Consider the following 13,120-nt stretch of genomic DNA (forward strand, 5'->3'; position numbering starts at 1 on the left):
GGTCGCAGCATTAGGCAGGTTGAGAACCACTGATTTAGAAGAACTGAATCACTAAAATAAGAATGCAACATAAAAATATAAAACTATGATCTTCTCATTACATTTTTTAGATGAAACTTAATGAAAAACAATTTACCTCTACGGCAAATGCTCAACTAAGTTCAATTTTATAATCTTGGATTCCAGAAGGAATTAGGTATAAAACAAATGTACTTAACTTCAAAGTAACACAAATAAAAAAAAATTTTTTAAAAAGATGAGGGCTGAAGAGATGCCTCAGTGCACAGGCTGCTTTTCCAGAGGTCCTGAGTTCAATTCCCAGCACCCACATGGTGGCTCAGAGCCATCTGTAATGGGATCGGATGCCCCCTTCTGGCCTGCAGGAGTACATGCGGATAGAGCACTCACACCAAAAAAAGAGGGAAAGGCTAGCAGTGATGGAAAGAAAAGCAGGCATAGCTCCAAGGAAGCAACTAGCTCTGCCATAAACATGAAATACTAGTTCTACAATATTTTCAAAAGTGAATTTCCAAAAGCAGAAATAGCTAGAAAGAAAAAAGGGGGGAAAAAACTAAATGCAGCAAAAAAAATGATTCATTAGAGCCAAATGTTCCACATTTCAGGAAAGCAAATTATAAATTGTATCTAACTTAAAACATGCATAGTACCACCAGAGACCCAACTACAGAGACTGCTGTTAAATCTGCCCATTTGTTTAGAATACTCAGCTCAATGGAAGCTATTATTCCTGTAAGCACAATGTATCCACTACATTTGATATTAGAGATAGCAAAGAACACTGATCAAGTTTCAAATGTACCATGTTTACTGTGACAAGATTATTTCATGCATTGTCTTTGGAACAAACCAAACTTATCTTAAAGTTAGAAAACTATTAGTTAGTAGTGAACAGTACTAGAAGCAAACTAGACTACTTTTCTCTAAAGAAGCGTGCAGTTAAGTGTTTTAAAAAATAACAGTTTTAGACATTGTGAGCTCTAATAACAGGACTATTGCCATATGAAAATGTAAATGGCGACAAAAATACTAAAATTTCTAGACCCTAGGCAGGCTGTTCCAGGCTCTAGAGATTATAAAACAATACAGGTTTTGAACTGTGACATATTTTTAAAGGTCTAATTTGTGATTATGACTAGATCCACAGAAACATCATTATATTTATTTGGGGCAGGAAGAGAAAAAATAAAACCCACAAGTCTTTAAACCCAAATAATTATAAAAATTGTTCAGCAAAATCAGCAACTCTCCTTACCCCCAAAGGGAGTCAACAACTTTGAAAAGTAAGATACTGGTAAATAAATAATAAAAATATCTTAATAATATTAGGCCATTTTACTTTATAATTATGTTATTTCAAAAATATTTCTAGAACCAAAGTAGAGATCCACTTTAAAAATTTATCCTAAATAATTTATATAAAGGCAGGGACAACACAGTGATTCATATTTTTCCTTTTTGGATGCACCTAGGTTGCTTGGGGTGAAACTTTCTAGATTAAAACAGATAATTTATACTGAAAAAAAAAATCATATGCTCAAGACTTACCGGAAATCATCCAAACTTAGGCTACCTCTGCAATATCAGATATGTGAGATTATATGAGGAGGAGAGAGAGAAAGCCCAGATATTAAATAGGTTTCACTTTAGAATATAAAATCAAATTTAAAAAGCTTAAAAGTTATACAAGTGGATAGCATCCACCCTTGCAAAAGGAAGAAATCCTATGAATAACACAATGTAGGTGAGAAAGAACAGTGCATGGCTGTTTGGGTGTATGTGATCTAGATTACTAATGATCTTGAAAACACTATGTCAGGAAATAACTCATCATTTTCTTCTCCTTAGGCATCCCATTTGACACAGCAGAAAATATGTAAAGACTAAGCTAGCAAATGGCAGCTCCGATTCTTTAATGCAGAATGGTGTCTATGTTAGATGTACTCATACATGCTTCTTAACATACCTTTATTTATGCGGAAGTAAAGAAGAGTGCTTTTCCAAGCCTGCTGTCTCATACCTAGACCTATAATCCTAGCACTGCCACAAGTTTGAGGCTAGCCCAGACTATGCAGTGAGCTCCTATCTCATATAAACAACAAAATGTCTGGGGGCTAAGGATGCCAGTGGTAATATTGTTGCCTAATATTCATGATGCCCTGGATTCAATCCCAAACAAATAAACAAAAACCCACAACTTTTTAAAGAATACTTGAAGCTAAAAAGTAAACAAAATATTCCTAGAGTTATGCTTTGAATACATAATAAAGTAGGTCAGAATTAGCTATGTGCACTACAGTTTTACTTTTAAAATACAAGTAAACAAACCAAAAAATTAAAGACTACTTTATATACTGTAAGTCATTTAACAGCAACTTTTCCAGGCCACTCCGAATTTTCAAATTAAGAATATTAGCAAACTCTTCTACTGATTCTATTTAGGTACACGAATTCGTAAGTATCACAGAAGGAGTCCTCTTAAGTGTGATAGTTAACATTAAAGTCGGGTGAATATAAAAAAAAAAAACCAACATACTTTAAATGGCTATATTAGTATCTGTATTTTCATCCTGCTGTTTTTATATTTTAAAACTAGATAAGGATGTGCTAAAGATATCGGTTGCTCTTAAAAAGGCAAAGAATGCTTCCCCCCTAAAGCTGAAGCCTTTGACTTACATTTCTCTAGCAGGTGGATTTCATTCAGAAAAACAGTTGATAAAGACTATAATGCTATCACAGAATGATCAGCAACAGCAAGTCAAAATCAGTAGACACCCAGAGTTAAGTATGCCTACCTGTTGAACTTGGAATTGCGTGTTGGCGATTCTGCACCTCTTAAAAGATGCCTGAAATACTTCAAAACAATAAATACAAATTAGGATTAACGAAACCAGTATTTGACATTGAAATATACCTGTTTACCTTACTTCATTTTGTTTTAATTTTGCTACTTAATGACTACTTACCTAATGCTATCAGAGCCACTATGAAGTATAGAAAGTCCTCTATTGAAAGCTTGACTTACCTCATCACTGTGGCAGAACATAGGGGTAAACACATTCTCCAAGAGGGAAAGAACATGTTCATATGCTTCAAAAAGACATCTCATGGTTTGCAGTTTCACAACATCTATGTATGGGCCTTCAGCAACTATTCAAAAAAAATTAATTGTACAAATTATTTCTGAATAACAGAAATGTAATATATTCATTTAAAATCCATTAGTAAAACAAATGTACAAATTATGTTTTATAGAAACACCACCAGAAGAAATCTTACTAGAATGAGAGATGAGAATAACCTACCTCCGGTGCTGACAAACATTAGTTACATGAGTTGTTTTGGTTTATGAGTTTTTTAAATGACAGGATCTTACTAGGCAGCCAGACGATAGTGGAACTTGTAGTAAGGCTGTCCCAGAAACTGATCTTCCTGCCTCCATCTCCAAGTGCTAGGATTACAGACCTGCACCTCCAGGCCTGCCTCAGTTATGCAAATAGCCAACACTCCTCTTCTCAAAGCTTTCATCTTAGCAGTGAAATAAGTATGGAAAAACAGAATTCTTTAAACTAAGAAAGTTAATAAAAGATCTCTAGTATTTAAAGAAAAATAGCAACTTAAGCTGCCCATATAGCTTCTATAGCTGCTGGACTAAGTAAAGAATACACGAAGCGGTCAAGAGTACATACTGCTCTTGCACAGGACTGGAGTTCAGTTCCCAGAACCCTCGTTGGGTAGCTCACAACAACCTGTGACTCAAGTGCCAGAGGGAACGGAAGCCTCTGCCCTCCAAGGGCACCTGTGCTCACACACACACATGCACACACGCGCACACATGCATGCACACACACACACACACACACACACACACGAAAATAATAAAAAGGACCAGGTGTGGACCTAGGCTTTTAATCCCAGCACCAGCGAAATAGAGGCCAACTTGGTATGTAAAGCAAATTCCAGGCTAGCCAGGGATATACATAGTGAGAGAAACTTCCCTCAAATAAGTAAATGTATAAATACATCTTTTTTAAGAATAGAAAAAAATGCCGGGCAGTGGTGGCACACGTCTTTAATCTTAGCACTCGGGAGGCAGAGCCAGGTGGATCTCTGTGAGTTCGAGGCCAGCCGGGTCTACAGAGTTATCCAGGACAGGCACCAAAACTACACAGAGAAACCCTGTCTCAAAAAAACCAACCAAACAAACAAACAAAAATGGAAAAAATACATGAAGGAAACTTAGCAAACTGGAAAGATCTAGAATATCCACTCTCATTTTTTTACTTACTTCTTTGAATCTCTTCTACAATGAAGGGATCAAATCTAATTTTGTCAATACTTTCATCCAAGCAATATGTTTTATAAATCTTCTGCAATTCCTCATGTAGAGATAGCATTTCATCATTTGATAACTCTGGTCGCAAAATTCTATCATTAAATTCCTCTAACAAATCAAAGAAAGATTAAGAAAAAAGTTACTTTATTATAAATGCTTTCATGAAAACTTCATATTCTTATTCTAACTAAAACCAGCAAATACAATCAAATTAATTAATTTAAGCTTTTAAAAAACACTTGAGAGTAGAATACTCAGATGAAAGACAAAGTCAAGATTTTTATGTTAATATAAAATATGTCAATGTATAAATAGCAATACAAATTTGCAACAACAGAATAGTAAGTATATTTGTAAGATTTTCTCTAAAAAACATATTGGACTAGTTTCTTTCTTTTTTTTTTTTTAAAGATTTATTTATTTATTACGTACACAGAAGAGGGTGCCAGATCTCATTACAGGTGGTTGTGAGCCACCATGCTGGGAATTGAACTCAGGACCTCTGGAAGAGCAGTCGGTGCTCTTAACCTCTGAGCCATCTCTCCAGCCCTGGATTAGTTTCTTATACTAAAGGTCTTTAAATATTTTAAAATCTGATGATTCACTAAATAATAAAAATACAGCTTGTTGTAGAATAATCCTTTTGTACTCTGTGAAGATGTGCCTTTGCCAAGGTGCCTTCTGATTAGCTTAATAAAGAGCTGAATGGCCAATAGCTAGGCAAGAAGAGGTTAGGCGGGACTTCTGGGTAGAGAGAGAAGGAGAGGAGATAAATCGAGGTAAGGGAGAGATGCCAGGGGACACAGAGAGGAAACAGGAGGTGCAAGATGGAAGAGAGATAAGAAGCCACGAGGCAAAACATAGATTAATATAAATGGGTTAATTGAAGTTATAAGAGCTAGTGGGACAAGCCTAAACTAAAGGCCAAGCTTTCATAATTCATAATAAGTCTCTGTGCCATTTTTTTGTGAGCTGGGAGCCCAAAGGAAAATTCGTCTACAAGAGCTCATAAAGTTTCTCACAAATCCAATGACCCGTGACATTACAGTTTGATATTCTGAACAAAATGAAGACAAGGTGGTACTGATTTGGACTGTTAGTGTGATCTCTCACACATATCACTATGTTAGATTTTTAGTAATTCTTTTCTGCTATAGGATTTGACCGCAGCCAAAGATAAGATGATGCCCCACGTGGAAAGGGGTAGACACCTGAGAGAAATTCAGTCACTCTTAGAGTATCTAGCAGGTGAAATTTAGGCTGGGGACATCAGATCTGCCCTAAATAACCAAAGCATTAACAATCATGACAAAGACACTAGTAAAATGCAAACGAAGCCTCACCAACAGTCAGACAAAACTGCAGGACGTGCACGGCTCCTTCTTGTTTCAGAAAGTTCATAAACCGAAATAACAGATCTTGTTGTTCTCTGATTTGCTTCAATTCTAATTTCAGCACCTTGTCACAATATGAGAGGAAGAATAAGTTAAAGATACGTAAATGTATTTTAAAACTTTTATCTCAAAAAACGTTAGTGCTGAAAATACTCACAGATGGTTTTTTATTTCTAGGTTCTGCAAATTTCTGCAAGAATGGAACCAAAGGAGAAGCTGGTTCAGTCGCTTTTTCAGGCTTTGAAGAAACAGAATTATCATCTCAGTAAAATCCACACTGGAGTTGGCATACACAGTCAAAATTGAATGCAGTTATGTGTTGCAATATGTTCAATACTCACAGGACTGTCATCTAGGAAGATGATAAGCAAGTGATTGACAGTATCCTAATAAAAAGCAATAAACACAGGTCAAAACAATTTCATTGTCATGTTCTGCCAAGAATTCTCAGAACTTTCACATTATCAAATTCGCTAGAAAAATAAACAGCACAGGCTAAACTTCTGCACATACATATTACAGAGGAACTCCTAAAGAACTATAATAAGAAATTCTTAACTGTCTAAACAAGAGCAAAGAGCAATATGCTTTGCCATTTAAATTATACCTGTTTTTCAAAAATCAAACTGAGCCTAAGTCAGAATTGTCCAAGTATCCATCAATGGATAAATGAGCAAAATGTGACACATACATGTAATAGATTATTATTGAGAACTGAAAAAGAAAAGAATTCTAAAACATGTTATACAACTGCCAAGGACTCAAGGGGGAATAAGGAATTATTCTTTATGGGTACAGAATTTATAGGGTTTTGGTTTTGTTAAGACCAAAGTATTGGAAAGTGATGTTGACAGCTGCTCAAATAAGTACACATTTCATAACAATGTACTATACACATAAAGTAGTTAAATAGTGATTCAAGTATATTTTATAATTAAAATAAAAATTTAATCTTACTGGATCGGCGAGGAAATCCAAAGAAGGAAGAAATACAGAACCAGATAGAATCTCTCTTATAAGTAATGTCAGGGACCTGGAAATAGTAATAATTCTGTATTTAGTGATTTGCATTAGTTCCTCATCTTCAAGCACCTCTGAACTATAACTAAAGACCCTATTAAAGTAAAATTATGGAGCTGGACATGGTGTCCCATGCCTTTCATCCTAGCACTGGGAAGGCAGAGGCAATTAGATCTCTGAATTCAAACTAGCCTGATCTGTATAGTGACTTCCAGGCTAGCTACAGGGCTATACTGTGAAACCCTGTCTCAAATAAAATGATGGGGCTAAGAATGTAGTTCAGTGGAAGGGGGCTTGTCTGACAGGATTCCTCAGTATCCTCCCCCACCCACCTACCCAATCAACCGAAAATATCAGATTAAAATTCAAAAGGATGGGGATGGGTCATTGGACTCTGCACTTTCAGCAAGTGCCAGGTGATGTTTATGCTGTAGATTTGTTAAAAGTGACTGTTGTTTAAAAGAAATGAGTACTTTCTTACAAGAAGGACTAAGGAGACATCAGAACACTGCTCCTTCTAGAATCTTTAATATATTTATAAATTCATGTTTACAGGCTGGAGACCTAGTTGAGAGCTGACTAGAATGTACAAGGTCCTGGATTTGATCTCCAACAACACACAATATCATTTGTGAGCAGTATGTTCAATAGTATGCTCCCTAGGACTGAGAATATTTTCATTAGTAATACAAATTAGACTCAAGATTTCTTAAGATGGAGGAGCTTAGTATGATGCCCAGCATGCATTTTCAAGTTTGCACCCTCTCCTCCAGCTTCAGGTACCTACAGTGCTGAGATTACAGGGGCACATCCAGCTAAAGACAGCTTAATCAAAGTGTTAAAATACTCTACCAACATGTACTTATACATCATTTAATGGATACGTATTTTCAGGTATACCGCTGAGCTGGGCCAGGTGGCACATACCTACAGTCCTAACACTGGGAGGCAAAGCAGGCAAGGAACACTCCATAGTGTGGTTCTGTCTCAATAGATGGAAAGAAACAGAAAAGGGGTGGAACAGAACAGAGGGAAGGAGGGGACGAAAGAATAAGCCACAGTTTTTCCCTCTAAGAACTATCAGGCAGCACTCAAGAGGCAGATGCAGGCAGATCCCTGTGAGTTCGAGGCCAGCCTGGTCTACAGAGCGAGTTCCAGAACAGCCAGGGCTACACAAAGAAACTGTCTCGAAAAACAAAAACAAAAAAAGAACTCTCAAGGTAAGGGCAATGAAGTAACGTATGGGGAAAATCTAAATATACTTCTACCAGAAGAGGAGAGAATGGAGGACAGGACACCTAGTTATTCTTTCCAGCCAGACAGCTTAAACCCCAAACTTAGCTGCAGAGTCTGCTCAAAGTGCTTCTGCCTGTAAGAATCATAGTGTGCCTATCTTTTAAAAGAAACATCAAGAAAATAAAGCAGAAAGATTTCAAATAAAATTAATATTACTTGTACTTATTTCTAAAAATCAGTTTTTAATAACAAATTCTAAGGCCACACAACACACTTCAAATACTCAGCACCTAAACTGGCGTTTTAAAATCTGACCAATTATTCTCAAGTGAGAAACTATTCATACCATAAATTCATACCAAGTTTTAGTGAAGTCCTATTATAATAAAACATAGCAATATATCCATATAACATGTTAATGTATATATTATATATAATATATATATATACATACACACACAAATACTACTATATTTTCTAGTGCATTTATACCTGCAGTCAGTTGCTTTAGGAGGCAAAATATAAGGAAAAAGTAACTCAGTAAGTTTCCTTAAATACTGTAATTCATCTCTTCGACTTCTCAAAGCCACATGAAGCTCTGGACCATATTCTTCTAATGCAGCTTGTTGTAAATACTCCGTGTTTTTTACTGTAAATAACAATAAAAACTATTGAATGAATTAGGATATATTAAATTACTTCATTTCTATTACCTCATTCCTCTCCTAGCCCTGCTCTCTGAATATAAGGGGAAATTTTTCAGAAATAGGGCATAAAGGGAGATTTTCTCCTTTGCTGTGAACTTACTTACTGTGGTGGTTGAAATAGAAATCCACCCCCACAGGTTCATAGTTTCCAATGCTTAGTCATTAGGGAATGGCATACTTGACAGGGACTAGGAGGTGTGGCCTTGTTTGGAGTAGGTGTGGCCTTGCTGGAGGAAGTGTATCACTAGGGGTGGGCTGTTGCTCAAATTTCTAAATGGTCTTTTTAAAAAAAAATCCCAGAGCCAGATATTGGGGTAAATGCTGAAAGATCAGAGAGACAAAGGAACAAGCCACCTTTTACCTTTAGGACTCCTCAGCCTGAAAAGCTCCAGCCAAAAGGGCTTCTAGCTGAAAAGGACACTTCTGCTGAAAAGCCTTTAGTTCCTGTCTCCTCTCGCCTTATATACGTTTCTCCACCCAGCCATCACTTCCTGGGATTAAAGGCATGTGTGCTTCCCAGTACTGGGATTAAAGGAGTGTGCCACCACTGTCTGGCTGTTTCTCTCCTAGTCTGAATCAATCTCATGTAGTCCAGGGTGGCTTTGAATTCACAGAGATCCAGATGGATCTCTGCCTCCCGAGTGCTAGGATTAAAGATGTGTGCCACCACTGCCTGGCCTCTATGTTTAATCTAGTGGCTTGTTCTGCTCTCTCTGATCTTCAGACAAATTTTATTAGGGTACACAATATATCACCACAGTGGACTTTGGGGTTTCAAATGCTAAAGCCAGGTCCACAGTCTCTCTTTCTTCCTGCTGCCTGCCCATCCGGAAGTAAAACTCTCAGTTACCTCCCCAGCACCATGTCTGTCTGTGTGCCACAATGCTTCCTGCCATAACGATAATGGAACTGTAAGCCAGCCCCAATTAAATGCTTTCCTTTATAAGAATTGTAATGGCCAGGAGGTGGTGGCGCACGCCTTTAATCCCAGCACTCAAGAGGCAGAGGCAGGCAGATCTCTGTGAGTTGGAGTCCAGCCTGGGCTATGGAGTGAGTTCCAGGAAAGGTACAAAGCTACACAGAGAAATCCTGTTTCAAAAAACAACAACAACAATAAAAAAAATTGTGTTAATCCTGGTGCCTCTTCACAGTGATAGAACACTGACTAAGACACTTACTTTGCAATAAATTAATTTTCTGAGTCTATTTCCCCGAGCAAATACCAATTTAAACTCATGATTTCTACATAATATACTAGCAAATGACTTAATTGGGGGGAAACTATAGAAAATGTGTCCTAGTATACACAAGAGTTTAATTTTCAACTATCTTGTTCATTTTCTGTGACAAGAAAAATTACCAAATTCAAAATTCTTTGCTGCTTTTATATCAATATTATCCAGATAGCCACTAAGAGTATGGGAGAAAGTGGCTTCTTCAGGAGGTTTTGTATTTTTAGCCAGATCACAGGATACAAGAGGTATAATTGAATAACCAAAAGAAATGAGTTATCACACCTTTGAAAAGACAAAGGAGAGCCTTAGCTACTTGTTGCTAATAAAAAAAAAAATCAGCCTGAAACAGATGTGTGATTCCAACTATATGACACTATCAAAAAGTCAAGCCTAGGCCAGGTGGTAGTGGCATACGCCTTTAATACTAGCACTCGGGAGGTAGAGCCAGATGGATCTCTGGGAGTTCAAGGCCAGCCTGGTCTACAGAGCAAGATCCAGGACAGGTACCAAAACTACACAGAGAAACCCTGTCTTGAAAAACCAAAAATAAAAAATAAAAAAGTCAAGCCTATTGATATTTTTTCCTATCCTTCCTGTCAGTAAAGTGTTCTTTTACCACATCCAGCTCCCAAGTGTAAAATCCTTTTTTTTTTTTTTAAAGATTTATTTATTTATTATGTATACAGCATGTATGCCTGCAGGCCAGAAGAGGGCACCAGATCTCATTACAGGTGGTTGTGAGCCATCATGTGGTTGCTGGGAATTGAACTCAGGACATCTGGAAGAGCAGCCAGTGCTCTTAACCTCTGAGCCATCTCTCCAGCCCCCCCCCCCAAGTGTAAAATTCTTACCTGATGTAAAAACACAGAACAATTTTAAATAGTAAACTAATAGTTTTATTTAATTTAATCTCAAATCTAATTGCAGCACAATTTCCCAAAATGTGCACTAGATTATGAGGGATGGAAAAGTGGCTCCATGTTCAAATAAGGTCACACTTAAAGCTGTTTCTCCACTGCAGGATTATTCAGAGCTTTTGCTTACAGGGAATTTTGAGAAGTGAATACAAATAGTAATACCAAAAAATATGATCACAATACCTGTTTCTATATAGCCACCTATGCAGAATGGCATTCTGCTCTGCATAATGCATTTCAGAAAGCACTGATGAAGAATACTAAATACGGAAAAATCTCAGTCTCACACAGAAGCAAGTGCAAACTGTTAAAGGGGACATTTTAAACTTGATTTTAGAGCAAGAAAAGTCCTTACTCAAGATTTCCTTCATTCAATCAGAAAACACTTATTTAACACAGGCTTGGTGTAAATCACATCAGCAAAAGGCCTACAGATGCTGGAGCAGAGTTGCTTTAAAAGGAAAAGGGGGGGGGGGGGAGACCTGGAGAGAAGAGATGGCTCAGAGAGATGGCCCAGCACCCACACGACAGCTCACAGTTGTCTACAACTCCAGTCCCAGGGATCTAACACCTTCACACCAATACACATAAAATAAATTAACAGAAGAACTACGATATGGAGAAACAAACATGATACATGGTAGTCATATGTAGGATGAGCTAGAATAGTCTGAATTTTTTTTTTTTTTTTCGGGGCTGAGGACCAAACCTAGGGCCTTGCACTTGCTAGGCAAGGTCTCTACCACTGAGCTAAATCCCCACCCCCTGGGTTTTTTGTTGTTTTTTTTTAATTAGGCCATTCTTAAAGCATCTGTGAAGAGCAGTAGTAAGGGTGCCAGCACTCACACACTTTTAAATGGAAGCTGATGCATAAACAAAATCACTCAAACTACATAGAGCTGGATTACCTTTCTGTCTCGCTTTAACAATCACTTCTATATGTTTCATTGCTGCTTTTAATAGTTTCTTGGTTATAATAGATGGAATATCCACCTAGAAAAATGAACAAAAAAATAAATAAAACTTAAAAATAATTACTAAGTTGAAATGGTAAGAACACTTTATTTATAATACTAGAACAAAGCTGAAAAGGGCTAGATCTAAGAAGAATGAAGTGGGATATAATTAATAACAGAGATTGCACATTTCAAAACTGCTCTCACCACAAAAAAAAAAAAAAGAAAAGAAAAGAAAAGGAAAAGAAAAAAGTTAAGTATCTGAGATTGTGGGCATGTTAACTAGCTTGTCTTAGTTATTCCACACTGTACTGACATACCCTAACATCATTTGTATCACAAAATACATATACTTTAAACTGTCTATTTAAAATAAAAATTTAAACACTAGGAGGCACAAGATTTGAGTGGATATTTCTTCAAAGAAGAGATGCAACAGCAGATAAGCAAATGGAATGATGCCCAGCGTCCCTGGCATTGGGGACATGCAAACCAGTCACAAAGCGTTCACTCACCCAGGCTAGATAAGCAGAAACAGTGATAAAGAGGGTGTGATGGGCATGCCAGTTATCCCAGCAGGGAGAGGCTAAGATCTACAAGTCTAAGGCCAGCCTGGAACATCTAGGGAGAACCTGCCTTAAAAAAGAGTGCAAATCACAAGAGAGTGAGAATAATTTTGACAAGGGAGTGAAAGGGGCATGTTCACACACAGGCATGGCAATGCAAATGTGCAGCCACTTCGGAAAACAACGGATGAAACAAAGAGCTTCTGTCTCATCTCACCAAGCAATTCATTCTACTCTTAAACACAGACTCAAGACACATGAAAATACAACTACTAAATATAAATCTTCATGAGACTTAAGTTGAAAATAACCCAATATCCATCAACTGAAAATGATGAATAAATTATGAAACTGAAGTGCAGATATATGCTACAATATGACAATATAAATGGATCTAGACAACATTATACCAAGAGAATGAAATCAGTCACAAAAAGCCATGTATCAAATGATTCTATTTTCCCCCGGGTAGTGGTGGCACACGCCTTTAATCCCAGCACTCAGGAGGCAGAGGCAGGCAGATCTCTGAGTTCGAGGCCAGCCTGGTCTACAAAGTGAGATCCAGGACAGGCACCAAAACTACACAAAGAAATCCTGTCTAGAAAAAAACAAAACAAAACGAAAGATTCTATTTTCATCAAATATCCACAGAGACATGGAGACAGGCAGCAAAATGATTGCTGGCTAGGTGAGCAGATGGGAGATTATAGCAAACAGGTACAAGGCCTCTTTTCA

The 13,120-nt window shown here is 37.3% G+C and overlaps 1 protein-coding gene across 5 annotated transcripts in view; it reads right to left on the minus strand.

Moving 5' to 3' along the window:
* The window catches only part of Snx14 (sorting nexin 14), an 82,940-nt gene that overhangs the window by 22,507 nt on the left and 47,313 nt on the right, over positions 1 to 13,120 (minus strand). For 3 of the 5 annotated variants that reach the window (XM_059268333.1, XM_059268331.1, XM_059268334.1), the window contains exons 7-16: positions 11,772 to 11,856; positions 8,497 to 8,653; positions 6,706 to 6,781; positions 6,090 to 6,134; positions 5,906 to 5,986; positions 5,698 to 5,812; positions 4,307 to 4,462; positions 3,044 to 3,168; positions 2,814 to 2,872; positions 1,567 to 1,593 (exon numbers count right to left, since the gene is read on the minus strand). In XM_059268333.1, the coding sequence (XP_059124316.1) occupies positions 1,567 to 1,593; positions 2,814 to 2,872; positions 3,044 to 3,168; positions 4,307 to 4,462; positions 5,698 to 5,812; positions 5,906 to 5,986; positions 6,090 to 6,134; positions 6,706 to 6,781; positions 8,497 to 8,653; positions 11,772 to 11,856 (926 nt within the window). The remainder of the gene's footprint in view (positions 1 to 1,566; positions 1,594 to 2,813; positions 2,873 to 3,043; positions 3,169 to 4,306; positions 4,463 to 5,697; positions 5,813 to 5,905; positions 5,987 to 6,089; positions 6,135 to 6,705; positions 6,782 to 8,496; positions 8,654 to 11,771; positions 11,857 to 13,120) is intronic. The other 2 variants (XM_059268335.1, XM_059268332.1) reach the window with 1 other exon arrangement.

This window comes from Peromyscus eremicus, chromosome 7 (genome assembly GCF_949786415.1).
Source record: "Peromyscus eremicus chromosome 7, PerEre_H2_v1, whole genome shotgun sequence".
Taxonomy (NCBI): domain Eukaryota; kingdom Metazoa; phylum Chordata; class Mammalia; order Rodentia; family Cricetidae; genus Peromyscus; species Peromyscus eremicus.